Genomic DNA, 26,206 nt, shown 5'->3' on the forward strand with positions numbered 1-26,206 from the left:
CGTAGGGACAGCAGAGACTGTGCGAGTTCTCTCATCAACCTCCTTGCTGGCTTATAATGAAAAGGGCTCCGTAGACTATACTCTGGCCCTGGAGAGAGAAGGGCTATGTGGAGGGTCACAGTGAGCCTCTGAGATTAGTATAAACCACCTGGAAGTGTGGGACGCACGGGGACAAGGTCGCAGCTCTGCCACTATCTATCTATCTAATCCTTTTTATTGTTAGAAGTTAGTTAGTTAATGTTAGTTTAGCTAGTTTGTAGCAGTAGGTTTTAGTTTTAGGTTTTTTTTGACTAACTTTTATCTTTCAGTGAAAGGACTGGTACAAGAATGATGCCTCACTCACTGAGGTTTAAGGTCTGCCAGTCTAGCAGGATGCTTATGCCAGTCAGTAGACCACACCGAACACGTCTGAAATGTTTGGGAGAATCCCACATCAATGACGTGTCAAATTTGTAAAGGACTAAAGCCCTGCTCAAAGAAAGAGTGGTGAGGCTCAAGTGTTTACTTATGGAGGCAGCACTTTGCCATCCATTGGAGTTATGTATGGAAAATGCCCCAAACACACCAGCTTCAATATGGAATGCCCCACAGGAGGTATCTGTGGTTTTTGGTCCTCTTCACCAGTGCCAAAGAAAAGTCACAGTCCCTCCTCAGGTTTAGTAGCACGCTCAGGAGTGTGAGGTTCTGTGGCCTGCAGTGTGCTAGATGATCACGGTGGTCCCTTCTGACCTTAAAGTCTGTGAGTCTGAGTCTAAATATGTCAGTGCTGACGCCGGGTAGAGGCAGAGACTCTGCAAGACATTCGAGGGAGAGATGCTCCCTAGAGCAGTCATTACCTAAGAAGAAGGGATTCCCTCAGGAAACTTTGCCAGGTCTGTTGAGGCTGTCCACTGAGAGATCCTTGAAGCAGGGTCATCAGTCATTGCCACTTTCAACTACCCTAGAGGCATGTGCAGCCGCAAGGCACCTGGTTAGCCTCTCGGTGGCAATTTCCCTGGAATGGAAGGTAATGGAAGGCTTATAGTAGGTACCTATGCCTGTGGGGCTCCTACCTCACCATATCAGGAACCTGGGGTACCGTTATCTCCCAAACTTCCACAAAAGCTAGTACAGTTGAGAGGCAAGCCTCCAATGATATCTCCATTACTACTGTCCCCGGGCTTAAGCTTCCTATCCCCAGATCCAGCTACTTTTACTCCTCCATTTTCAGAGGTTTCGGAGGTATGTTTATCTATGTCCCAATCAAGAGGGAAAGCCTATGCTTCATCAGAGACTTGGGGACCATGGGTCATGCAGCAGTCACAGCACTGGGTTCCTCCCAAGGGGCAGTGACCAGGGCAAGGATGGGTCCCATGCCCATGTCAGTGAACATTCTGGACTCTGTGGGACATCCCTTCTGATAGGATCTCCCCACAACTCTCATTCACTGTCCTCAAGGTCACTCCCGTGCAGCACTACAACTGTGACATTATTCTCCAGTTCCCGATATCGAGATTGGTATTGAGCAGCCAGAAGTCACTCTGATGGTTTCTCCAATACAACACCAACTCAGAATCCTGTTGTGTCTTCTTCCTCATCACCAGGTCAGGCTGTTGAGGTAGCAAGCGATTCGCCACCGCCAGAGGACCACAGGGCACATCAAGACCTATCAAGAAAAGGTATCCTCTGTTCTGAATATTCAGTCAGAGGAGCTGTGTTGAAAGATCTCACAAGTTGCTGGATGTTCTGGTATCCGCAGCCCCTACAAGAGTGACTCTGCAAAGCTATTATGGACGCAGTTAAGGCATCCTGGCAGACTTACTCCTCCTTGCCTCCTGAAGCAAAATTAACTGAAAGAGGAGGTATTACGTACCCTCTAAGGGATGTGAACGCTTGTATTCTCATTCTGCCCCAGGCTCCTTGGTAGTGGCAGCTGCTAACAAGCAGGAGAGACAAGGGCATGAAGCATCAACACCAAAAGGCAAAGATTCTGATCTTCGTGCTGTGGAAGTAGATCATAGACTCATAGATTAGGGTTGGAAGAGACCTCAGGAGGTCATCTAATCCAACCCCAACTAATTCATCCCAGCCAGGGCTTTGTCAAACCGGGTCTGAAAAACCTCTAAGCCTGGAGATTCCACCACCTCCCTAGGTAACCCATTCCAGAGCTTCACCACCCTCCTTGTTAAATATAGTTTTTCCTAATATCCAGCCTAGACCTCCCCCACAGCAACTTGAGACCATTGCTCCAGATGACACAAATCGAGGGGAGGGGGAAGGAGGAGGAGGGTGTTGCAAACACTTTGGAGGATAAAGCTAAAATTCAGAGGGATCTTCGTCGATTGAAGAACTGGGCTGTAGACAACAAAATGAAATTCAACGAAGATAAGAGTAAGGTGCTATACTTAGAGAAGAAAAATCAAATGCACAAATACAGAATGGTGGATAACTGTTCATCTTCAGCAATGTCCCTTCACATTCAGGTGGACTTTTGGAGGACCATGTTTCATTGCTGAAGACTATGCAACAACATTGACCCACTCCAAATTTTCTGTCCTTTATTTTATTTGAGAGAGAGGGAGATTACAAGAAAGGACTTGCAGGTAACAGTTTCTGCTGTCTTCCTCTCAGCTAGTGTAGAACCAGCTAGCTGTGCTGTTCACCTGCACAAGCACCATTGCTTAAGGCAGTCACAATACTAGGACTCCCAGTATGGCCTTCCTGGAACATGGAATCTCAGCCTAATTTCCTAAGCTCTTTTTAAAAACCAAACACAACCTTTTTAAGCTCCCTGAAGTGTTGTTTTCCCTTGTATATCGTCTCCATAATTACTTTTACCTCAGATTTTTTTGGTTATCCACTTGGAATCATTGTCCGTAAAAGAGTCGTGTCTCCAAGTCTTCCTGGACATTTCTTCTCAGCCTGGTTCCTAATTTGTATCCATATGCAACTATTCCTTTCACATAATTTGAAAGATGTTCTTTGTTTTTTAATTTTTTAAACCAGCACATCCAACAGAAAAGTTGGTTCACAAATTGGAGTACAGACCTATAAATTATCTGGATAGAACAGTCTTGGAAAAAATTGAATGTCCTTCAGTTCTCTGTGGTGGAAATAAGATAGAAGAAAGCTCCAAAGGCCTCTATCTCATAACAAATTACCCTTACAATCATGTTAGCATATCTCTTCCAATGATATAATCCTAATTTTAAATAGTTTAACAGAGGAAGCATGTAGGTTGAGAATTATATTTCGTCCACTTGCCTTTTAATAAAATTGTAAAGTAAAAAAGTGTAATTATACAGGCTAGAACATCCACAAAAGTATTTTTAGTTTTGGACTTTTGACTTGGTCAAACTCAGAAAGATCGGATTGCTCTAATTAATTACTAATTAATAACTATAGACCAGTGAACATTAGATTTTACTATATTAATCTATGTCAAAGACTACTTTATCAGAAAAATATGGCTCTGGAGTTCCAGAAGAGGCAGCTGATATTCTTCTATTTCCCACTTTCATTGAAGGATTGGGATGATTTGGAATTTATCCAGTCAACCAGGCTTTTGTTGTTTGTTTCTCATTTTTAATTTTTGTTAGTGATGTATGTGTACTTGTATAATGTACAGTTTTTTAAAATTAAATTTTGCAAAAACTGAGGAGTATTGGAAGAGTCTTCTAAATATAAGGAACAGCACACAAGAAAGCAGGATGTAATGGGAGGGTACCTAAGGAGGGAGGCTAGAATTATTGTTCTTTGTTGGTTTTGTTCATGAAAAAACACTGACATGGCTTACATAATAAAATCTGAAGATAGGTAATTATTTCCAAAGAAAACAAAAGTCAGCCTTGAATGTTCATATGGGGGAGAGTTTGTAAGTGTAGTCTTCCTACTGTTTTAGATCTGTAAGTTTAGTTTTCCCACTGTCTTCCCACTGTTTTAGTGTAGGAAGCCCTGGTAAAACAGGTTTTATTTTGGAGCTCTTGTATCCCACTCAAATGGCTGCCTTCTTTACAAAAATGCAATTACGCAGAGTACTTGCAACCATTTATTTCTTACATTGCGTAGATGCTAGGCTTGGCTTTCGATATACTTGAGTTAACCACTTTCCAGCTATGGCTGGAGTGGTTTTAGTGCTGGGAAAATTATCCTTTGAAGGCAGTGATTGAATACTTACATCTTCAATGAATTTTAATTACCGTATTTTAAAATAACTTGAATTGCATTTGACTCATAAGATTTGAAGCTTGAAAGTGCAAAAAATGCATTAATATTGTGTGGGATGTATATTGTTGAATTTAAGCTTATATTTAAATAATGAGTCTAGTTAAAAACACATCATCCCTCTATGTTAATATACACCTCTACCTCGATATAATGCTGTCCTCGGGAGCCAAAAAAATCTTACCACGTTATAGGAGAAACCGTGTTATATCGAACTTGCTTTGATCCACCAGAGTGCGTAGCCCTCTCCACCCCAGAGCACTGCTTTAATGCGTATATCCCAATTTGTGTTATATCAGGTTGTGTTATATCGAGGTAGAGGTGTACCATTAAAGAATCCAACCTCAGAAGTGACGTAATCAGCAATTTTTTCAGTGTATTCAGAAGTTTCATTTGGAGACGTTCCATATTTCATTTGTGTTATATCAGGTTGCGTTATATCACACTGCTTTACCGTGTTATATCCTAATTTGTGTTATATCTGGTCATGTTATATCGAGGTAGAGGTGTACCATTAAAGAATCCAACCTCAGAAGTGATGTAATCAGCAATTTTTTCAGTGTATTTAGAAGTTTCATTTAGATACTTTCCATATTTCTTTCTATCAGTACTCCATACAGATGAGTTTGTTTGCTATATTACCTGTATGTCCTGTCTTGCACAGCTCTGAAAAATTTCTATTACTGGCGGGAGGGAGCCTGGAGATCAGTGATATCACAGAAGATGATGCTGGGACATATGCCTGCATTGTGGATAATGGGAATGAGACAATTGAAGCTCAAGCAGATCTTACAGTTCAAGGTATGTAGAATGTTTAGTTTTGAGAAAGAACTGATCTCCACATATGTGAATATATTATGGGGTTTGTTCTTCCATGTTCATTGACTTCAAAAGGGATTCAGATTTTTGTTCTTTCTACAATAAAACCAAAGCCAACAACCTGAGTTGGTTTCCTAGAAATGTCACATGATTATACCCATGCTGTTTTTTACTCTTTGTATTGTTCATGATTTCATAAATTCTCAAATGAGGAATTAAATGTTTATATGTATGTGTTAACCACACTGAAGACAGTTGCATGCATCAGATGAGTACGACAATATTAAATGTTTGGCACCATAAATTTTCCTAAACAGAACAGTCTCTAGGTTATTAGGACTGAAACTTGACCTGCCTTTATAATTACCTTCTAGGTCTTACCTGACAAGGACACTGTCACAGGTATTTTTCATAATCCGTAAAGATGTTACTGTCTTAGAGTAACCCACTTGAAAAATATAAAACTGAAATAAATTTATTCACCTAATTTCCTCCTCTTTTGTGTGCATACCATTTACGTGTAAGGTTGCTCATGAATGCTATTCTTTTAATAGAAATAACATTGAGACATATATTTAAAGACACACTTTCAGTTATGTAAACTTTGCAAAGAAGTATACAAATAAGGTAAGTTCTCTAGAGGGCACAGAAAGTTAGGAGAAATGTTGGCATCTCTTAATCCTTGCCTTGTCGCGTGAGGGATCTCAGGTATGAATTTTTATTGGAACTTTTTTCTACTACAATATATAGAAATGCCCGCAAATGCCTGATTGGTGCATATCTGCTGCATCTTGTCATAGAGCATGATTGATTTGTTTACAGTGGGTTGCACAGTAATGACTGCTGCTTTTATTAAAAAAAAAAAAATAAAAAAAACATTGTTCTGCAGAGGTTGCATTTCATTGTTTTAATGGTAGAATTAGCCAATCTTATAGTAATATATATATATATATATATATATATATATATATATATATATATATATAATATAGTAATTATGTCATAATATTAGAGCTCTTCATGTTTCATAATAAATGGAGAACAGTCCTATTTTAAAGCCAGTTCATTTCTATAGACAACATTTGTCTCTAATGGGATTACCTTATATTAGTTTGTCCTCCTAAGAAGAGAAAGTGACTCTGCAACAGAGTGTTTTGCCTTAGGGCTGGTCTACACTACGGGGGAAAATCAATCTTAGATACGCAACTTCAGCTGCGTGAATAACGTAGCTGAAGTCGAAGTATCTAAGATTGAATTACTCACCGTCCTCACGGTGCGGGATCGATATCCGCGGCTCCCCCTGTCAATTCCGCAACTCCATTCGGGTTGGTGGAGTTACGGAATCGATATAAGCGCATTCGGGTATCGATATATCACGTCTAGATGAGACGCGATATATCGATCCCCGAGCAATCGATTGCTGCCCGCCAATACGGCGGGTAGTGAAGACGTACCCTCACAAACCAAACCAAAGCTAATTCTGCATAGTTGGAATCTGGACTAATTACTTTTTTCCCTTTAGGAAATCAATAAATTTACAATTCATTTTATTGTTTGCAGGTGCTAAGATTTTTGATCCCATTAATTAGTGCTGACATAATTAGGACTGGAAATAGACATAAATACACTTTAAATTGTCTGGAAGGAGAGAAATACTGAAGCTGAAAACTTACTGTATATACTTGTTCATTAGTCCGTTTGTTTATAAGCTGACCCCCCAAGATGGTTAGGTAAAAATAGCAAAAACTGTATGACCCTTTTATAAGCTGACCCTATATTTCATGGGTTGGCAAACTTTGGCTCCCGGTTGTTGGGGTAAGCTGCTGGAGGCATGGGACATTTTGTTTATTTGGAGTTTCTGCAGGCATGGAGCCCCTCAGCTCCCTGTGGCTGCAGGTCACCATTCCCAGTCAATGGGAGCTGCAGGAAGTGGCATGCCACTTGTTTACAAGCCAACCCCTGCTCTTTGATTCGTCACTTTTTTACCAATATTTGGCTTATGAACAGGTATGTACAGTAATATATATGTACATAAAGCCAAGCACACAGATTCAGCATACTGCTTTAGGGAGTCCAGAGTAATAAGCGCAACTTTCTGTGACAGAAGTGTCCCTCAAAATGTATATTTATTGACCGCTGTCTTAAATTTTCATAAAGTAGCAAGGTGGGTGAAGTAATATCTTTTATTGGACCAACTTCTGTTGGTGAAAGCGCCAAGCTTTCAAGCTCCACAGTACTCTTCTTCTATTTCATGGAAATCTGCTCTCTTCAGATGAGGTCATTTAGATGTGAAGAGGTGCCTTTCAGGCTACTTCCAACCTTCAGGTTCAGGTTCCTTCTCTATTCAGATTAGTGCAGTCATGTATTTATGGTAGTTAAAATCTAGTTCAGGGTTCAAGGCATATTTATGTATGGTTGTTAGGAAGTTTTAGAAGTCCCAGAATCTGATATTGCCAAAAAATATTTGTATGCTGTCTCTGTTTGCTGGCAGGGTGGAACTATACCCAAGTGTATTGTCCTGGCATACCAGCTCTGGAGAAGGAAAATAAGCAGATGGGGAAAATTGCCTATTGGCTAGTCTTCTATTTTTAACCATTGAGTTTATATAGATATATTAAAAAAAAAAAAAAAAACAACACAACAAAGCGAACCATGATATAGTGTTAAATGGTTCAGAAAGTTGCCTTTCAAGAGTGCTTACCTCTGGGATATTGGGTTAAAAGCCTCTTCCCAAAATTTACATAATTTGTTGTGAAACATTAGGTCATAGAATATCAGATTTCATATTGTGTATTTCCCCCATGTAACCTTAATATTAAATTAACAAAGGAAAATTGCTCACCTGAAGATTGTTACTGGAGAACATTCTTTATGGGATTGCATATTAAGAAGATGCAAAAATTTGGCTGCCTACTAGTTGGAGGGAGTATTCTACTGGGAGCAAATTACCAGTGCTCAATCTGCACTAGTTGCTTGTTAGTTTCTAGATGGAATAAAAGATATTGGTATTGACCTGTGAAGTCCTAACTGGTCTGGGAACTTCCTGTCAGAGAGTGTGCTTCTTGCCTCATAAAATACTGTTATGGTAGTTATCAGGCACTTAAGATGGAGCCTGCTTGGTTTAAAAGAAAAGGGGTTTGTTGAGAAGTTATTCTTTTTGAGAGCTGCTTCACTTTGGAATTGCTTCCACTTTGATCCAAAATAATGAGAATCTGTTGACCTTCAGCATATGCTGCAAATGCCATCTACTGATCTTGGCTCCAGGGCAGAGAGAAGAAACTTGGGGAGACTGGTGTGCCTTTTTTTCTGTGTATTTATGTGCAGGCTGATACATATCTATGTAAGGTGGGTTACGTGAGACCCTGTGTGTTGTGTGTTTAGATGGTTTAGAAGCTGATTACGTATTTTACAGAATCATCAAGGGGACTCAAACTTTTTAATGTAGAAGTGGAAATAAAATCAAAGCTATGAGACAAACTAAAGAAAACAAAATCAAAGTTATGATTGACATTGCATCCTTAACTTGTCCCATTGTGTCTGGCCATTTGGGTATTAAAAGGATCTGAGATCAGTGTTAATCTGTGACACTGAAACAGCCAAGCTTAATCAGACAGATCTACAATGATGTTGGCTTTACTTATGGCTTTCATTTGTTTGGTTATGTGAAAACTTTAGTATTTTTTTTAAAGTTAGTTCTTTTATGCCAATCAGTTGCTATAGAATTAGCAGCAAGAACATCTGACTTCTAGTATCAAGGCATTAGAGAAAAACTATTTTTCTTGGAGTAATAGTCCCTATATGGATTCCAAACATGGGTGCTCATGCGTGTCATGTGCCAGAGCCAAAAGGTTTTTGTAGCAGTGCCCATTGACCTGCACATGTGCCATGTGTCTCCCTTGCAGCTGAGGCTATAATAGACTGTGTGGGTTGACACTGCTCCAGTTCCCTCTTACCACCACATGGCTGGAGTTGGAACCCCTTTGTCCCTCCATGCTCTTGGCTCTGCTAAAGCAGTGATTTTTCTAGTGCCTTACTGTATATAATTGTCTGAATAGTTGTTCCTAATTGATAGTTCATTCAGTAAGTTCAGTTAGAGTAGCTTTCCCTCCAGTTTGGGGGTTGACATTCTTTGTCCAACAGCAGTGCAAACAACAGTTTTAATATGTTGGTCAGGAACAGCTCGTACTCTCACCTGCAGCACCCCATGTCATCTTTGGGGGCAATCTTGCTCCATTTGCCCACAGTTGGGGCAAGATCGCCATGGACAATTGAGTACTGGAGATCATCTGTCAGGGTACTACATAGAGTTCTTGCCTCTTTGCCCACCCTGGTCCCTCCATGGGGACTTCTCTCATCAGTCCTTCCTTCAATAGGAAGCTGGTGCTCTTCTCCTCAAAGGTGCCATAGAACCTGTCCTGCTTTGCTACTGGGCAGGGGCTTTTACTCCCCAGACTTCCTCATCCCAAAGAAGGGCAGGGGACGGTGACCCATTGTGGACCTTTGAGTACTCAACAGATTTATCCAGAAATCTAAGTTCTGCACTGGGATGCTAGCGTTGATTATTCCCTCTTTCCCCCATGGAGCCTGGTTTGTGGCTCTTGACCTGAAGGATGCCTATTTCCACGTCGATATTCACCCTGCCCAGTGCAAGTTCCTCCAGTTCACTACTAATTCTAAGTCCTCCTCTTCGGTATTGTGACAGCTCCCCGTGTCTTCACCAAAGTCTTTGCCATTGTCGCCACCCACATACAATTCATCTGCTTCTCCATGTTTCCTTACCTGGATGATTGGCTTTTCATGGTACTCTCCCAACGAGTCTTCATCACTGCCATCATAGCTCTTTGCTGCTGCCTCGTCTCTTTGGGCATTTGTATCAATGAGGAGAAGTTGGACTTCATACCTAACCAGGTCATCCGCTTTATTGGCACCTGACTGGATTCCATTGCTGCAGGTGCCTTCCTCCCAGCAGATAGCTTCGCCATTCTCACTTCTACAATTGTGCACTTATACCGCAACCCCCGCACCACTATCTGCCACTGTCTCTTCCTCCATGGACATATGGCAGCCTGTGCCTCTGTCATGCCCCACGCTTGCCTCCACATGTATTACCTTCAGTTGTGACTCCTCTCCATCTACAGACCACAGAGTCCTCCGTCCCCAGATGGTCCTTGTTTCTTTCATGTGGTGGGCCAACCTTTCCAACGGCATACCCTCTTTACACCTCCTTATCCCACAAGCCACCATAACTTGGACCACCACACAGCCCAAGAGGTCTGGACTCCATGGGAAGCTGCATATCGGCATCCTGGAGTTGAGAGCAGTCCATTTCATTTGCTGGGCCTTTCTTCCTCTCATTTGGTCCTGCCACATGCAGCTGCTCTCCAACAACATTGGAGCAGTGGTTTATATCAACAAGCAAGTCAGCTCCTACTTTCCTTCCCTCTTTGCCAAATCCATCTGATTGTGGAACTGATGCCTCAAATGCCACGTTACACTCCAAGCCAACGTACTTCCCAGGCACCCAAAACTCACTGGCAGACACACTCAGCAGGTCTTTTCACATGAACCACAAGTGGGAACTACACAACACCATTCTCCTTTACCTCCTCCGCAGGTGGGGCACCCCCCCTTTGGGAAACCTTTGCAACCAGCGAAGAACCACAAACTGGCCCTTTATTGCTCCAGAAGGGCTGTGGGATACAACTCTCTGGGGATGCCTCTCTCACGCCCTCCCCTTGGAGGGGCGATCTGCTCTATGCCTTTCCCCCCTTCCCCTCCTCCCACAAGTCCTCCACGAGATTTGCAGAGACTGAACTAAGGTGATACTGACAGCCCCGTTCTGCCCATCAGTATTGGTTCACATACTTCCACCTCTCTGCTCACACTCTGATTTGCCTCTGTGCCAGCCCAGATCTCCTCACACAAGACCAGGTCCAGCTTTGACATCTCAGTTCTGGTCCTGTCTACCTCACAGCTTGGTTTTTGGCTGGGACTTGGAAATAGCCATGACATGCTCCACCCCAGTCCAACATATCCTTACACAAAGTAGAAGGGTCTCCACCAGGGCCTGCTACCAGGCCAAGTGGAAGCACTTCACCTCATGGTTGCACCAACATCGACACCCAGTGCAATTGATCTCCATACCCATTATTTTCAATTACCTCCTCAAGCTCAGAACCTCAGGCCTCGCCCTCAGCTCCATCTGGGTGTACTTGTTCAGTGACTTTACCCACAGTGGTCAACTTTTCCATGTTCTCGCACCCACCACCATCCACTTTCTAAAAGGTCTGCTCAATACCTTCCTTCTGGTGCAAAACCGGTCACCTCCATGGGACCTTAACCTTATTCTCTCTGTCCTCACAAAACTGCCTTTGAACCCCTCACCACTTGGTCCCTTTCCCTCTCCCACCTCTCCATGAAAACACTCTTCTTGGTGGCCATTACTTGGTGCAACAAGTCAGCGAACTGGTGGCCGTGATGGCTGACCCCACCTTACATGATCTTCCACAAAGATAGTTTCCTTGCGCCTGCATCTGAAATTCCTATCAAAGGTGGTGTCAGAATTCCACCTGAATCAGTGCATTTGCCTCTTGGCCTTGTATCCCAAGCTTCCATTCCCTCAACATCCACTGTGCATTTTCCTTCTACTGCCAATGCACGTGTGCCTTTCGAATTTCTCTGAGACTCTTTATTGCCTTTGCTAACTGATGCAAGGGGCATGTCCTCTCCGTACAGAGAATCTCCAAGTGGATCTCTGGATGCATCTATGACATTCTATACTTCAAAGAAACACCGTGGAACCCCCATATTCACCACTGTGATATGATTTTTGATGTTTTTTGTACAAAGTATGCCTTGTGAGGTATCATTTAAAAAGTCTTAAACTATTGAATATTAATATCCTGTTGAATTGTACGTAATATCATTGTATCCAAAGTTATGAAGTTTTGCTATGTGTGTGTAACTGAAATATGTTGAGTTTGGAGAACATCCACAGCGAGACTTTGTGGCAACAAAGAAGCAACTGTCACTGACCAGGCAGGCGTCGCTGGCCCATCAAGAAGAATCCACTCTCCCAGAAACTCTCATCCTAATACATCTTTGTCTTCCAGACAATCTTCCAGGTGTTGAGATAGGGGAGGAGAAAGGTCAAGTGATGATGTCACTGTCCATTATTTATACTTCAAGCTGCTAGAAAGTTCCTTGCTGTGATGTGGGGGTCTAGCAGTGCTCCCTCACAAGTCCTCGCACCCACCTGCTCACTAATCACACCGAAGTTTGGAATCCATATAGGGTCTATCACTTGAAGAAGAAGAGGAGTTTACTGACCTGTAACAGAAGGTTCTTCAAGATGTGTGGACCCTATTTGAATTCCAACACTCACCTTCCATCACCTCTGCTGTGGACTGGACTTCTCAGTGTTAAGAGGGATACTGGAATGGTGTCAACCCACATGGCTGCTTATAGCTTTGACTGCAAGCATGGTGGGGTATGCACAGCCTTCAGGCAGGTCAACAAGCGCTGCTACAATAACCTTCCGGCTCCATCACATGGCACACAAACACACCCATGTTTGGAATCCAAATTGGGGGAGGGATAGCTCAGTGATTTGAGCATTGGCCTGCTAAAGCTAGAGTTGTGAGTTCAATCCTTGAGGGGGCCATTTAGGGGTCTGGGGCAAAAATCTGTCTCGGGATTGGTCCTTTGAGCAGGGGGTTGGACTTAGTTGACCTCCTGAGGTCCCTTCCAACCCTGATATTCTATGATTCTATGACATATCTCTAAGGAGCTCCAGTTACAAGTAAGTAACCTCCTCTTATGCACAAGAAATCCTATGCCAATGACATGTTTGTCCTCTCCACTGTAATAGAGTATATGGCCTTCTTCTGTTAGTACCTCTTCAAAGTTCTTCCATCTGACCTCAGAGTTTCCTAGGAGGTGTCAGGTATATTGTTCCATTTCATATGTGAGTTCTTTCCCTATTTGTCTCAATGTCCTTACATTCCATGTGGCTATGATGATATCTCTTCCTCAGATCCTCTTTGTTGGGGTTACACCAGTAGTACACTTGTCGCATCTGCCCTGGTGGGAGACAGATGGTGCAGTCATTATTAATCTGGGCTGTGATCAGTCCGGTATGGACATCATTGACTTGCTCATCATATGGTGTGTCTTGGTCAAATTTCTAACCTGGTGGAGTCCATCACTCTCCAGGCAACCCCATTTAATTCTGTCCCTGGACAGAAAAGGCATAGAATTTCTTGTGCATAAAGATATCAAGAATTCAGTATTAGGATGCTTCCCAATGTTCAGCAGGCTTACTTCCATCCATCTAAAGGCAGTACCATAGTAGAGATGAGATACTTTCATAAAATCCTGGACATTTCCTACTTCGACCACATCACTAATGAAGAGGTCCACAACATCATCACCCAATGCACTGGGTCATATGAAGACCTCCTGACGACCGTGAAGAAGCGTAAGCTGAAGTGGTAAAGCCATGTAACAAGATCATCTGGCCTATCCACGATCATCCTCCAAGGGACAGTACAGGGGAAGAGAAGAAGAGGTAGACAGAAGAAGAGATGGATTAACAACATAAAAGAGTAGACCAGAATGGATTTCAGAGATTCAAGCACTGACACACAAACATCAGGAGTGGAGACAATTGGTTGACTGCTCATCAATGATGGTGCCCCAACGACCAATGAGGTTATGGGAGTGATGATGATGAACCTCCTCTTGTGAGTGATACTGAATAATTTAGGAAAGTTGTGTGCTGCTTTTTTGTAGGCTCTAAACCTCCGTCCCTTACATGTACTTCCCTCCATCTTAAGTCACTGTATGGAGAGTAATTGCATTTCTCTATTATTGTAATTTGGCAAAGAACTGTTGATTGGTTGGAGTGACTGTGATTTGATTATTGTATCATTATCCTCTAGAAAAATTCTCAGCTTTTCCCACCTAATGATCCTCTGATCCCCCTTCAGATCCTCTGATTCCAATCAACCCTCTTATGTCATTATTAAATCAATAGAGATTCATACAAGAAATTGAGCTTTGGGTATTTAATTCCCTTACGCTTCATCTGAACTTCCTTTCCTGAACAAATCAGTTTCTTTCTTAGTACGCTATTGTTATTTTACTCTTTCTATTATTGAAATCTTTAACTACAGACTGTACTAATTAAAACGTGCTCTCAGTTTTTTTCTATTAACATGTCATGCTGATAATTCGCTGAGTTATTGTAGACCTGTACTTACCAGGTTTAGGTAAAAAGGCATTGTTTCACAATGTTAGGGCTATTGAAGGGGATGGCTCTTCTCAGAGACTCTTAACTGAGAGCTCCCGCAAAGTACAGTGGCAGTAGGTGCAGCCCCGTAGGAATTTTGAGGCAGTTGCTGGTAAGTTACCAACGCCAGTAGGTTGAACCTGTTAAATTGTGAGTGTAAAATCAAGAGAATTATTAGAGCTATAAAATAATATTGCTTAATCAAGTCCTATTCGTGACCATTCATTTGTTAAGCGCTGACAATATCTTACACTGTAGAGGACACAAAATGAAGGCAGGCCTACCCTGAAAATCCTACACTCTTTTAAAAATACAGAAGATGGGATGCCCTCCAAGTCTTGAATGAAGAATGCTGAGGAGAGTTTTTCTTTAACATTTGGTTTGGTTAACATGTGGATATTGCAAAAGAAGTTAATCTTTTTTGGAGGGAATTGAGAAGTTGGGAAAGTGGTGGTTTGGGAAGTAGGGATCAGCAGACCAGTCCACAAGTAGCAGGTGATATGGTTAAAGGCATGAGGACCGGAATGAGAGGAGTCAAAACTGTGCATTGATAGTTGAGTGGAGGGGATGGAGGGTGTGATAACAGACTAGATCGTAGATATAGCCAGGACTTAGGGCCATGAAGGCAAAATAAAGAATTTTAAGCTTCAGGCAGTGAACAGTAGGGAGCCAATAGAAAGATTAAAAAATAAGCATGATTTGATCTGATAAGTGAGGAAGATAATTCCAGCATCTTCATTTTGCATATGCTCAAGGCAGGCAGTATAGGCACTGGGGTGCCAGAGAAGAAAGTTACAGTAATTGATCATGGCACTGAAAAGTGTTTGTCAGAGAACGTTCAAATTTTAAGTGTGTGTTTGTGGAAGAAATAGCAATCTGTTTATATATCCTGGATGTATGAGAAGGAAAACAGGAGAAGTCATAGAGTTTTCAGTTAGGCTAGATTTGCAGTTTTGTCAGCATAGTTATGTAGGTCAGGGATGGCAAGAAACCACCTCCCTACCCAACATAAGCATGCTGGCCAAAAAAACCCAGATATTTCAATAAGAGTGCTTTTATTGGCATAGCTAATGTCATTCAAGAAAGCTGTGGTGATATGCCATCAAAAAAATTCTTGGCATCAGCTGCATCCATAGTAGGACACTCTGCTTATATAGTTATACCAGCAAAGCATTTGTAGTGTAGACAAGACTTTAATAACACTGTTTGTAACAGTTGCATTGGATTAAGTCTACCTCAATGTACACACTATATTCTTTTAAATATTTGTATGTTTCAAGTTGGTAATACCTGGTCATTAAACAGTAAGGACCATATGTAATATTAACCAAAACAATGAATTTAACATCAGTGGCATGTTTTAGGTGGAAATATTTAAACAAGAGGAAATATCCCGTGCCACAAGGAAAAAAATAAAACCTTAAGACAAACTAGGAGATCATTCAGCAGCAAATGCGCATAGATTCATATACACATTTTCGGATTCACACACACTCAAAGCCATGTTTATGCACAAATCCTTGATTCACACATGTCTTTGGCATTTTGTATGTGGCAGTGAGCATAAGAAGATCCCAGGAAAAGTAGAAATGTGAACTCTTCTTTAGCGGCACAGCTGAGTCTTATAATGGACTCCACTGAACTTTCCTCTGTGTTCCCGGTGAAGGAGAATATAGTTCAGTGTTTGAAAGGATTTGGTACAAAGTCAAATTTCTGTTAGCTATATGGATGTTTGCCTTCTACGATGAGATAACTGGCTCTGTGGATATGGGGAAAGCAGTGGATGTGATATATCCTGACTTTAGCAAAGCTTTTGATATGGTCTCCCACAGTATTCTTGCCAGCAAGTTATAAAAAGTATGGATTGGATGAATGGACTATAAGGTGGATAGAAAGCTAGCTAGATTGTCGGGCTCAACGGGTAGTGATCAATGGCTCAGTGTCTAGTTGGCAGCGGGTATCAGGTGGAGGGCCCCAGGGGTCAGGCCTAGGTCTGGTTTTGTTCAACATCTTTATTAATGATCTGGATGATGGGATTAATTGCACCCTTAGCAGGTTCACAGATGACGCTAATCTGGGGGGAAAGGTAGATACGCTGGAGGGTAGGGATAGGGTCCAGAGTGACGTACACAAATTGGAGGATTGGGCTGAGAGAAATCTGATGAGATTCAACAAGGATAAGTGCAGAATCCTACACTTACGAAGGAAGAATCCCATGCACCACTACAGGCTGAGGACTGACTGGCTAAGCAGCATTTCTGCAGAAAGGGCCTGGGGATTACGATGGATGAGAAGCTGGATATGAATCAGCAGTGTTCCCTCACTGCCAAGAAGGCCAAAGGCATATTGGGCTGTATTAGCGGGAGCATTGCCAGCAGATCGAGGGAAGTGATTATTCCCCTCTATTCGAACTGATGAGGCCACACCTGGAGTAGTGCATCCAGTTTTGGTCCCTCCACTACAGAAGGGATGTGGACAAGTTGGAGAAAGTCCAGCAGAGGGCAACAGAAATGATTAGGGGTTGGGGCACATGGATTACGAGGAGAGGCTGAGGGAACTAGAGTTGTTTAGTCTGCAGAAGAGAAGAGTGAGGTGGGGATCTGATAGCAGCCTGAAGGGGGGGTCCCATAGTGGATGGAGGTAGGCTGTTCTCTGTAGTGGCAAATGACAGAACAAGAAGAATGTTCTGAAGTTGCAGTGGGGGAGGTCTAGGTTGGATATTAGGAAACACTATTTCACTAGGAGGGTGGTGAAGCACTGGAATGGATTACCTAGGGAGGTGATGGAATCTCCATCCTTAGAGATTTTTAAGGCCTGGTTTGACAAAGCCTTGGCTGGGATGATTTATTTGGTGTTGGTTCTGCTTTGAGCAGGGGATTGGACTAGATGACCTCCTGAGATCTCTTCCAACCCTGATATTCTATGTTGTTTTTTTCCCTTTCCTGTCAACAGGAGGAGTGGTGCTATGTATCAGGTTTATTTTAGCAATATTATAGTAGGTTGTGGGTACTGGGAAAAATGTTTTGATCTGAACCAGCAAAGGAAAGTATCTGTCGGATTTCCACTAGGTAAAAGAGGTGGTGATTGTGAAAGAAATGCTGGGGAAACAAGTAGTAAATGTATTTCAAATTCAGTCTGCTGACTTCTGTTCAATTTATAAACTTACATCAGGAAGAGCCATGGTGGCAGTTAGATGCTGACAAGGTTACAAGTTCATTCTTCATCTGGGAATCATTTTAAATTTATTGCTGTATCCGGATCCCCTAGGATTTCTGCAAATACTGTGACGTGAGTTAGACCGCTGCTAGAGCTTCCTGTCGTCTGCTTTGGTACTTATCGTGTAGATAATGAGTTTAAAGGGAGTTTCCCCTTTCTATTGAAATATTTACTGCAGCCTATACTGAGCCACAAATAATAAAACAATTTTTCCATTTTCATTTCCCTAGAGTAATTTATAGAATTGATTAGCTTGCATTAGAAGTCCTTTCACTTAAACAATGAAATACTGTAGATTTTATATTTATGTGGCAAGAGTTAAGATTGCTACTTTCACAGTATTGTCTTATTTTTCATATATTTTCCAATAGATTTCTAGTGTTACAGGAAATGAGCCTTTGAGTGTTCTAGGAAAGGATTCAGTATCGATATTGTCTATTAAATACCATACATTGAATGTCATACTGATATATTAAAATCAGAAAAACAGTTTAAAGGGAACATTTTATTTAAGGTGTCTCTTAAGGGTGATAGAGTTGAGATACTATGTGATTAGTAATTAGATCACCGGCCATATTCAGAATAAATAGTACAGAAAAATCAAGCAGTCTCAGGAAAGATATATTTCGGGGGAATTGGTGTGCTCTGAAAGGAAAAATCTAGAATATTTTTAGTGTACCTTCCCCATACTTACAGTAATCAATACCTCTAAGAAGAATGTATTCCTGTAGATTTTTCCTGGTGTGTAAAGCAGAGGAAAATCATGTTTTTGCACTTTCTGTGCATTTTATGATCTGAATTACTAATCAATAAGATATATAAATAAAGGCAATATATTATCTAACCAATATATGTATATATCAGAGATTGGCAACCTTTGGCACTCGGCCCGTCAGGGTAAGCAACCTGGCAGACCGGGCTGGTTTGTTTATCTGCCACGTCCATAGGTTGGGCCGATCGCAGCTCCCTTTGGCCGCAGTTCCCACTCCAGGCCAATGGGGGCTGCGGGAAGCAGCGGCCAGCACATCCCTCACCCCCCTGCTGCTTCCTGCAGCCCCCATTGGCCTGGGACAGTGAACTGCGGCCAATGGGAGCCACAATTGGCCGAACCTGAGGATGCGGCAGGTAAACAAACCGGCCCCTGGCGGGTTGCAGGCCAAAGGTTGCTGATACCTGGTATATATTATATTGGAAATCACAACACTCAAATCAAGTTTGAAAAAGATCTCTACCATATTATTGCTATATTGCAGAAATGTGCTTGATTAGTAATCAGTTGTCCTGATGACTGAAACTTTATATTTTTGTGTTTTGCCCAGACCTGATCACTCTACTGTCACACTCAAAACAGTCTAACATGGAGAAACTGGTAGTGCTCCCAGTGCTCCTACAACTAGTGAAGTTGAATGACAAAAGGAAAGGAAAGGAAAGTGTTGACATATTCGTTAAAGTACGTATTAGAGATCTTATTTTCTAAGAAATGCTCCATAAACTTCATAGCCAGTCAACTTTATTTTAAATTTAGCTAGTTTTTACTGGTGGAATAAGAGTGATCTCCACTGGACAAAAATTTTAGGAAGTTAACTGTAGATGTGAATGTATTAACCAAACTATTATACAAGAACAAAACTGTTTCTTTGCCCCATCAGAGGCAGGGGGGCTCTAGTAGATTGGGCACTGTGTTGTTTGTTTGTTTTTTAAGTCCTAATGCTAATGTTGGGGAAAGTGGAAATTTTAAAATTTCCAACTAATTTTTGAGCTCCCTGTTTAATTTTTTGCCATTTGTACTGAATGCCATATATATGTAGAGGTTTCAAAATAATCTTCCTGCTAGGAGTTGTATAAATTAACTATAATCACACCAGTATCAGGTTTGCAGATACTTATTTAACTTTACAAGTGTGATACTTTTGAGGGTCATAAGAAAACATCAGAGTACGCTTTGAGCAGCCATATTTTCCCTCATTTAAGTATTCTTATAATACATTGGACTGAATGCTAATACTAGCATACTTTATATTTCTGTTTTTCCTTCTGTAACTCAAAATACTATTTTTGAGGTGTTTGAAGATGCATAGCATATTGAGAAATACATAGTTTCTAATCTTATTGTACCTAACACCGATGGATTCCCTTGTAGCCTCTTCATTACTGGTCTCCTTTTGCTGCAATGGCCTTATGTGCTGACCATGGGGCAAACGGTGTCTCCCATCCATTCCATTTCTTTGTCTTCCACAACCAATTTTGTCAGGTGTCTGAGTTACAAGCTCATTTTGATTGATTTCTTTTCTAAGCTGGGCTTCATAGCATTCTGGTAAGAGTTAAGCAGTTTGATGATAAAACCAATCGATTAGAAAGTGCATTTGACAACTCCAAATCTCTGGTAGATATATCGATAAGAGATAATGTCTACTTCACAGGAAACTAGAGATATTTGAAAACCAAATTAAATCCTGTAACATCAGAATAATAGGTCTGTCTGTAGATCTAGATGGCATGGATTTCTGCATTAAGCTTTCACTGTTATTGGAACCTATGCTAGGGAAGAAATTTGAACCACCACTGCAAATTGCTAAAGCCTTTCTCATACTGTCTAGGTCTTCTATATTGATTGCTGTTTCTAATTGCTGTATGTTGTGCCCTGGTGATAATGTTTACTTCAATAAGAGATACAGAAAATAATGCACTAGGTATGAAATAGTAAAGGTAATCTCTCATATTGAGGAGAAAGTATTCTGCTTTCCCAGTATCACCAGGGTTTCATAGGATCTCGGGGAAAAAAGATACTGTTAAAATTATCTACCAGTCTGGATGTATGAGTCCTTTCTCCTGAAAAGTTTAAGGAAATCACAGAAGGAAGTTACTTTTTTTGATTATAGTGATATAAAAATGTTTCTTCTTTGAGTGCTTGTTCAAGTCGATTCCAATCAGGTGTGTGCGCGCTGCATACATGGTCATCAGAAACTTTTCCTATTAGCAGCTCCTGTCGGATCAACTGAGGAGCCCTGTTGAGTGGCACCTTCTTGGCACTCAATATATGGCCATGCTGACCCGACTCCCCCTTCAACTCTTCTTACTGTCTGTAGCAGCTGTTGGAACTGTGACTCGCTTGCTTTGCAAGTGCTCCCTTAGCATAGTTACCTAGTATAGTTGTTCTTCTTGTTTTCTTGTTTTGTAGTTGTTAGTACAGTTTTAGTTATAGTTAATATAGTGAATGTGAGCATGATAGTTCCCTATCCCCTCATGCCTTCTTAGGACCGGGGCATGCTGTGAGCCTAAGGCTTTAAATCTTGCAGCGCATGCCACAAGCCCATACCAAATCGTGATCCCCATGATTCTTACCTAAAGTGTCTGGGGGAGGTGCATAGACCAAGTGCTGCAAAATCTGCAGGGCTTTTAAACTTAGGAGCAAGATTTCCATTTGAAGCAGCTGCTCATGGAATCTGAACTTCGTCCAGCGGCTTCAGATCACCAAGGCTCAGGCCTGAGCACATCGTTGTGCAGCACTCTGGAATCGGTTTGTGACTCAGGGCCGAGGAAGGACTCTAGTACGAGAGCCCCTTGGCACCAGTGATCCCCAGCATCACAACAGGGAGCAGCGGCCCAGCACCACTCTATTTCCCTGGTGCCCCACAAGTGACATAAAAGCACTGAGACAGGGTGCTCTCCTCAGAGAGCTGTGGGACTGCCAGGGATGCTTCACTGCACCAACGGAAGGACCTAGCTCCCAGAGAGCGAGAATCAGTGGCGTTGACTCCAGTGCCCCAGAAGGAACTGTCGCATCCAGCACACAGTGACTCTCTGGCAGCGAAGTGTCAGGTGGAGGTGTTGGAGCCACCCTCCATGCCAGACACTTTTGAAGCCACAAGAGATCTCACAGAGATTACTGCGGCTCCGCCCCCGGTTATTAGGAAGAAGCCTCTGGTACCATTGAGAACAGTACCGTCCAGAGGCAAACTCACCATGATGTGGTGCTCCCAGTCCCCGGACAGGCAGTGTTCCCGATCCCTGTTGCCGCGACATCAATCCCCGGCACTGAGTCCAGTGGGAGCATTCCTGGCACCGGGGGCATGGTGATCTATCTCCCCGGCACCGAGGACGAATCGGTACTGGTCTACAACACCCTCACAGGACTAGCACTGACAAGCAGCACCGGAGCCCAGCAGCCAATCGCCAGCACCGGACCCACAGCACCAGTCCTGTCAACCCCTTAGACTGCAGAGGTGGAGCTGGAACCAGCTCAGGACCTGCCACTAGTCTATGAGACGGCCACCCCTGCTGAGCCAGTGGTGGAGCCTGGTACAGTCCAGGGGCAACCCAGGCAGCTCAAGGGCCAGGTCCCACTTGCAACCTCATCTTCCTCGCCCAATGAGGCGGTAGCGGGGGCATCAGCTTCAGGGCCCCTACTATTAATCACAGGGCACATCAAGACCAGCTCCGTCGCATTGCCCGCAACATGGGCCTGCAGGTGGAGGAAGTGGTTGAGGCAGAGGACCCTATGGTAGACATTCTTGCCCCAGAAGGTCCTTCCCGGGTGGCACTACTGCTAATAAAGACCATTCAAAACACTAATAAGACCCTGTTACAGACTCCTGCCTCCATTCTGCCCACTGCCAGGGACATAGAGAGGAAGTACTTTGTCCCTTCCAAGGGCTACAGGTACTTCTTCTCACACCCACATCCTTGCTCCATGGTGGTCTCGGCGGTAAACAAAAAGGAGCATCGGGGCAACAAGCACCAGCCCCCAAATCTAAGGAAGCTAAACACATGGACCTTTTTGGCAGGAATATCTGCCACAGGGGGCTTCCAGCTGAGGATAGCCAACCAGCAGGCTATCCTCAGCAGGTACAACTTTAATTCTTGGATTTCTGTATCTAAGTATAAGGAGTTACTTCCGGCAGAGTCAAGTGCGGAATTCTCTGCCATAGTCGAGGAGGGGAAGGCAGTAGCGAGGATCGCCTTACAGGTCTCCCTTGATTTGGCTGCCTATATCCTCTCCTCGGGGGTGGTGATGAGAAGAACTTTCTGGCTTCAAGCATCCAGGTTACTTCTGGAAGTTCAACAGACCTTGCAAAACTTTCGCTTCGAAGGCGCAGGGCTGTTCTCAGACCAGATCAACTCAATGCTACACAGCCTGAAAGACTCTGGGGCAACTATGAAGTCGCTGGGGATACACACATTGGCTACCAAGTGCAAGCATTTCAAGCCCCAGCTGCAGCACCTGTGGCAGTACCAGCCCCTCCAAAGGCAGGACTTCTACCATCATAGGGGCAGAAATAATAGGCACAAGCTTTCAAACATGCCTTCAGGGCAGGGGTAGGGCCCAACGAAGCCATCATTGGGCTCCAAACAAGGCTTTTGAAGGGATGTTTGAGGATGGCATACCCTCCGCTATTCCTGATCCTTCACCGTGCTTCATAAATCATCTGTCCCACTTCTCCCATGCTTGGTCACAAATACTGTCGACCCGCTGGGTGCTCTGCACGATAGATGTAGGATATTCTCTCCAGTTCTTCTTTGAGTGGTTGTTCATGTCCATTCAAGGCAAGTGTGCGCACACCACGTGCATGCCATCCGGAAGATTTTCCCCTAGCAGCGCCCATAGGGTTGGCCCTGGCGCCCCCTGGAGTGGCGCCATTATGGTGCCCTATAAAGGGGCCCACCGACCCTCCACCTACCCAGTTCCTTCTTACCGCCAGTGACGGCTAGCTGGAACTTCGCTTGCTGATAGCAAGTTTACATTGTCCGTAGACCTCATGTATATAGTTCATGTATTTAGTTAGTCTATCTAGATTAGTTGTGCGTAGTTCTTTGCTGTTGGGGGTTCCCCCCTCCCCACCTACTCGTCGCCCCGCGGAGGCATGCCCGGGTCTCCCGGGTTTAAACTCTGCAAGGACTGCGGAAAGTTCATGCCTAAAAGTGACCCGCACTCTGCTTGTCTGCGGTGCCTCGGGGAGAGCCACCAAAGGGACCAGTGACTATTTGCAAGGGATTCCATCCCAGAACTCTCAAAGACAGAGCGCAGAGACTTAGAGTTCTTCTGATGGAGGCTGCCTTGCGGCCACTTTCGGACCCAGAGCCGGCCGACGCGGTGCCCAGCACGTCATCGTCGGTGCGGAGCGCCCCGCCACCAGCATCAGGATTTAGGACCCAGCCCAAATCCTCTAAAACCCGGCTCCGGAGGGAGGCGGGTCACAAGAAGTCGGCCTCAGTGCGGCACCGCTCACTCTCCCCGGTGCCCGCTAAGAAGAGGTCGGTGAGGGAGCGATCGCCCCACCAGGCTGGTACAAGTGGACAGGCTGGGCTACAGCCCCCGGCTGCTCCGTCGACTCCTGCACCGGAGAAAGGGCGGTCGAGTTCAGAGCGACCAACATCCCCGGGCCTTAGCAGAGATGTGCGTCCCCCCTCGATGCCGGAGGCATTCAAAGCGGTCTCAGACCTGCTGAGACTCCTGGTACTGGCCTCCCTACATCGTGGCAGGGAGTTGCCAACCATAGCTTGTCCCCCAGTACAGTCTAGGGGCAAGCTGGCCATGCTGTCGCCTCTCTCTCTGTCCCGTGCCACCCGGGCGGCACCGGACCAGAGAGACAGCTTCCCGCCTCCGCGCCGCTCTCCAGTGACGATGGGTGCCACTCCCCTCAGGTCCTCTTATTCGGAGACCTCAGACTCAGAGGCGGACTCCTATCACTCCAGCCAGTCGCGGAGCAGGAGATCGACTTCGGGAGTGAGCCACCAGCGGTACCCGCCACAGTGGCAGCAGCAATGGCCACCATCCTCCCAGTGGCCGTTTTGGATCCCCTGGGCCTACCAGTAGTCGGTAGGCCAGGCGTTTGGTCCTTGCCCCAGGTCAACCTCGGTCTCCTCGGCATCGATGGCCCCAGCGCAGTTGCCTCCTCCACCGGCACTGTCGCCGGGCAAGGGTGTGCCACATCTAAGTTCAGCACCCCCTTGCTGGGCATCGGCACCGGCAGCGAACACGGTGCGGGCTCAACAGGTGCAGCTAGAGACGCTAAGCCGTTCATTGGCGACCCTGGTACTGGCCGCGGTGCCGCATTTGGAACCGACACCGGCCCTGCAACCTCGGTACCATATGCTGCCGGACCCCAAAGGCTGGAACCGCTGGAGGACGGTGTGATCCAGGTGATTTCCTCCTCTTCTTCCCCAGATGAGGCGGTTGTGGGCATGGGCATGGCACTGGCACTGGAAGACACTAGGATCCTTCAGCAGCTGCTCAGACGAGCAGCTCAGAGCCTCGCAATCCAGGCTGAGGAAATTGAGGCGGACATAGATCCGGTAGTGGACATCCTGGCTCTATCGGGACCATCCAGGGTGGCCCTACCATGGATCAGGACCATAGAGGACACGTCCCGCACCTTATGGCAAATACCAGTCTCATTGGCCCTTACTGCCAAGAAAACAGGCGTTATTTTGTGCCCTCTAAGGGGCATGAGCATTTGTACAACCACCCTTCCCCGGACTCTCTGATGGTAGATGCGGCCAACCAAAGGGAGCATCAAGGGTTTCAAGGATCGATGCTAAAGAACAGGGACGTCAAAAGGCTCAACCTCTTTGGTAGAAAGGTGTACTCCACGGCGGGCCTTCCACTATGAATAGCCAACCAACAGGCTGTCGTAAGCCGATATGGTCATAACACATGTTCGGCCATGTCGAAGTTTACTGAGCTCCTTCCCCAGGATTCGAGGGCAGAGTTTTCGGCCTTGGTGGAAGAGGGAAAGCTCATCTCCTGAGCCTCCCTCCAGGCTGCCCTAGATGCAGCGGACTTGGCCTCACGCTCCATGGCAAAAGGCCTGGTCATGAGGCGGGGAGGCTGGCTCCAGGTCTCGAGCCTCCCCTATGAGGTCCAGCAGACTATCCAGGACCTCCCCTTCGAAGGGGAGAGACTGTTTTCGGACAAAACGGATAAGCGTCTGCACAGTCTAAAGGACTCGAGGGCTATGCTTCGCTCACTGGGCCTGCATACCCCAGCAACCCAACGAAGACCGTTTAGGCCGCAAGCGGCCTCGCGCCCTTACCAGCCTCAGAATTGTCTAGAGGTTGGGTGCAGACGAGGCAGGAATGGCATGAGGCACCACCAACGCCACCCCCCTGGCCAGGCATCCGGCCAACTGGGACCGAAGTCAGGGCCTAGACCACGGTCGAGGATGGCCTACCGAGTAGGATTCTGGAATCTTCTTTCCCTACCTTTGGGTCACGTCTGTCCCCCTTCTGCCATGCCTGGTCCCTAATCACGTCAGACAGTTGAGTACTTTGCACGGTAGAGAGGGGATATTCTGTCCAGTTCTCTTCCCTCCCGCCCCACCAGCCTCCCTCCCCGTCCCTCTTCAGGGACCCCTCTCATGACCAACTTCTAATTCAGGAAGTGCTGTCCCTCCTCACAGCAGGGGCGGTAGAAGAAGTTCCTCAGGAGCTCAGGGGCAGAGGCTTCTACTCCCGGTATTTTCTAATACCGAAGGCAAAAGGGGGCCTCAGACCCATCCTGGACTTGCGGCGGCTGAACAAGTTTGTGAAAAAGCTCAGGTTCCGCATGGTCTCCCTGTCTTCGATCTTTCCCTCCTTGGATCCAGGAGATTGGTATGCCACCCTCGACTTAAAGGACACATATTTCCATATTGTCATAATCCCCTGACACCGTTGGTACCTCAGGTTTGTCGTGGC

The 26,206-nt window shown here is 44.7% G+C and overlaps 1 protein-coding gene across 10 annotated transcripts in view; it reads left to right on the top strand.

The window, feature by feature from the left end:
- NEO1 (neogenin 1) overlaps nucleotides 1-26,206 on the top strand; it is a 559,154-nt gene that overhangs the window by 292,407 nt on the left and 240,541 nt on the right. For all 10 annotated transcript variants that reach the window (XM_030577723.1, XM_030577731.1, XM_030577724.1 and 7 more), the window contains exon 5: nucleotides 4,868-5,004. In XM_030577723.1, coding sequence (XP_030433583.1) covers nucleotides 4,868-5,004 — 137 coding nt within the window. The remainder of the gene's footprint in view (nucleotides 1-4,867; nucleotides 5,005-26,206) is intronic.

The sequence above is a fragment of the Gopherus evgoodei genome, chromosome 10 (genome assembly GCF_007399415.2).
Source record: "Gopherus evgoodei ecotype Sinaloan lineage chromosome 10, rGopEvg1_v1.p, whole genome shotgun sequence".
NCBI classification, from domain to species: Eukaryota; Metazoa; Chordata; order Testudines; family Testudinidae; genus Gopherus; species Gopherus evgoodei.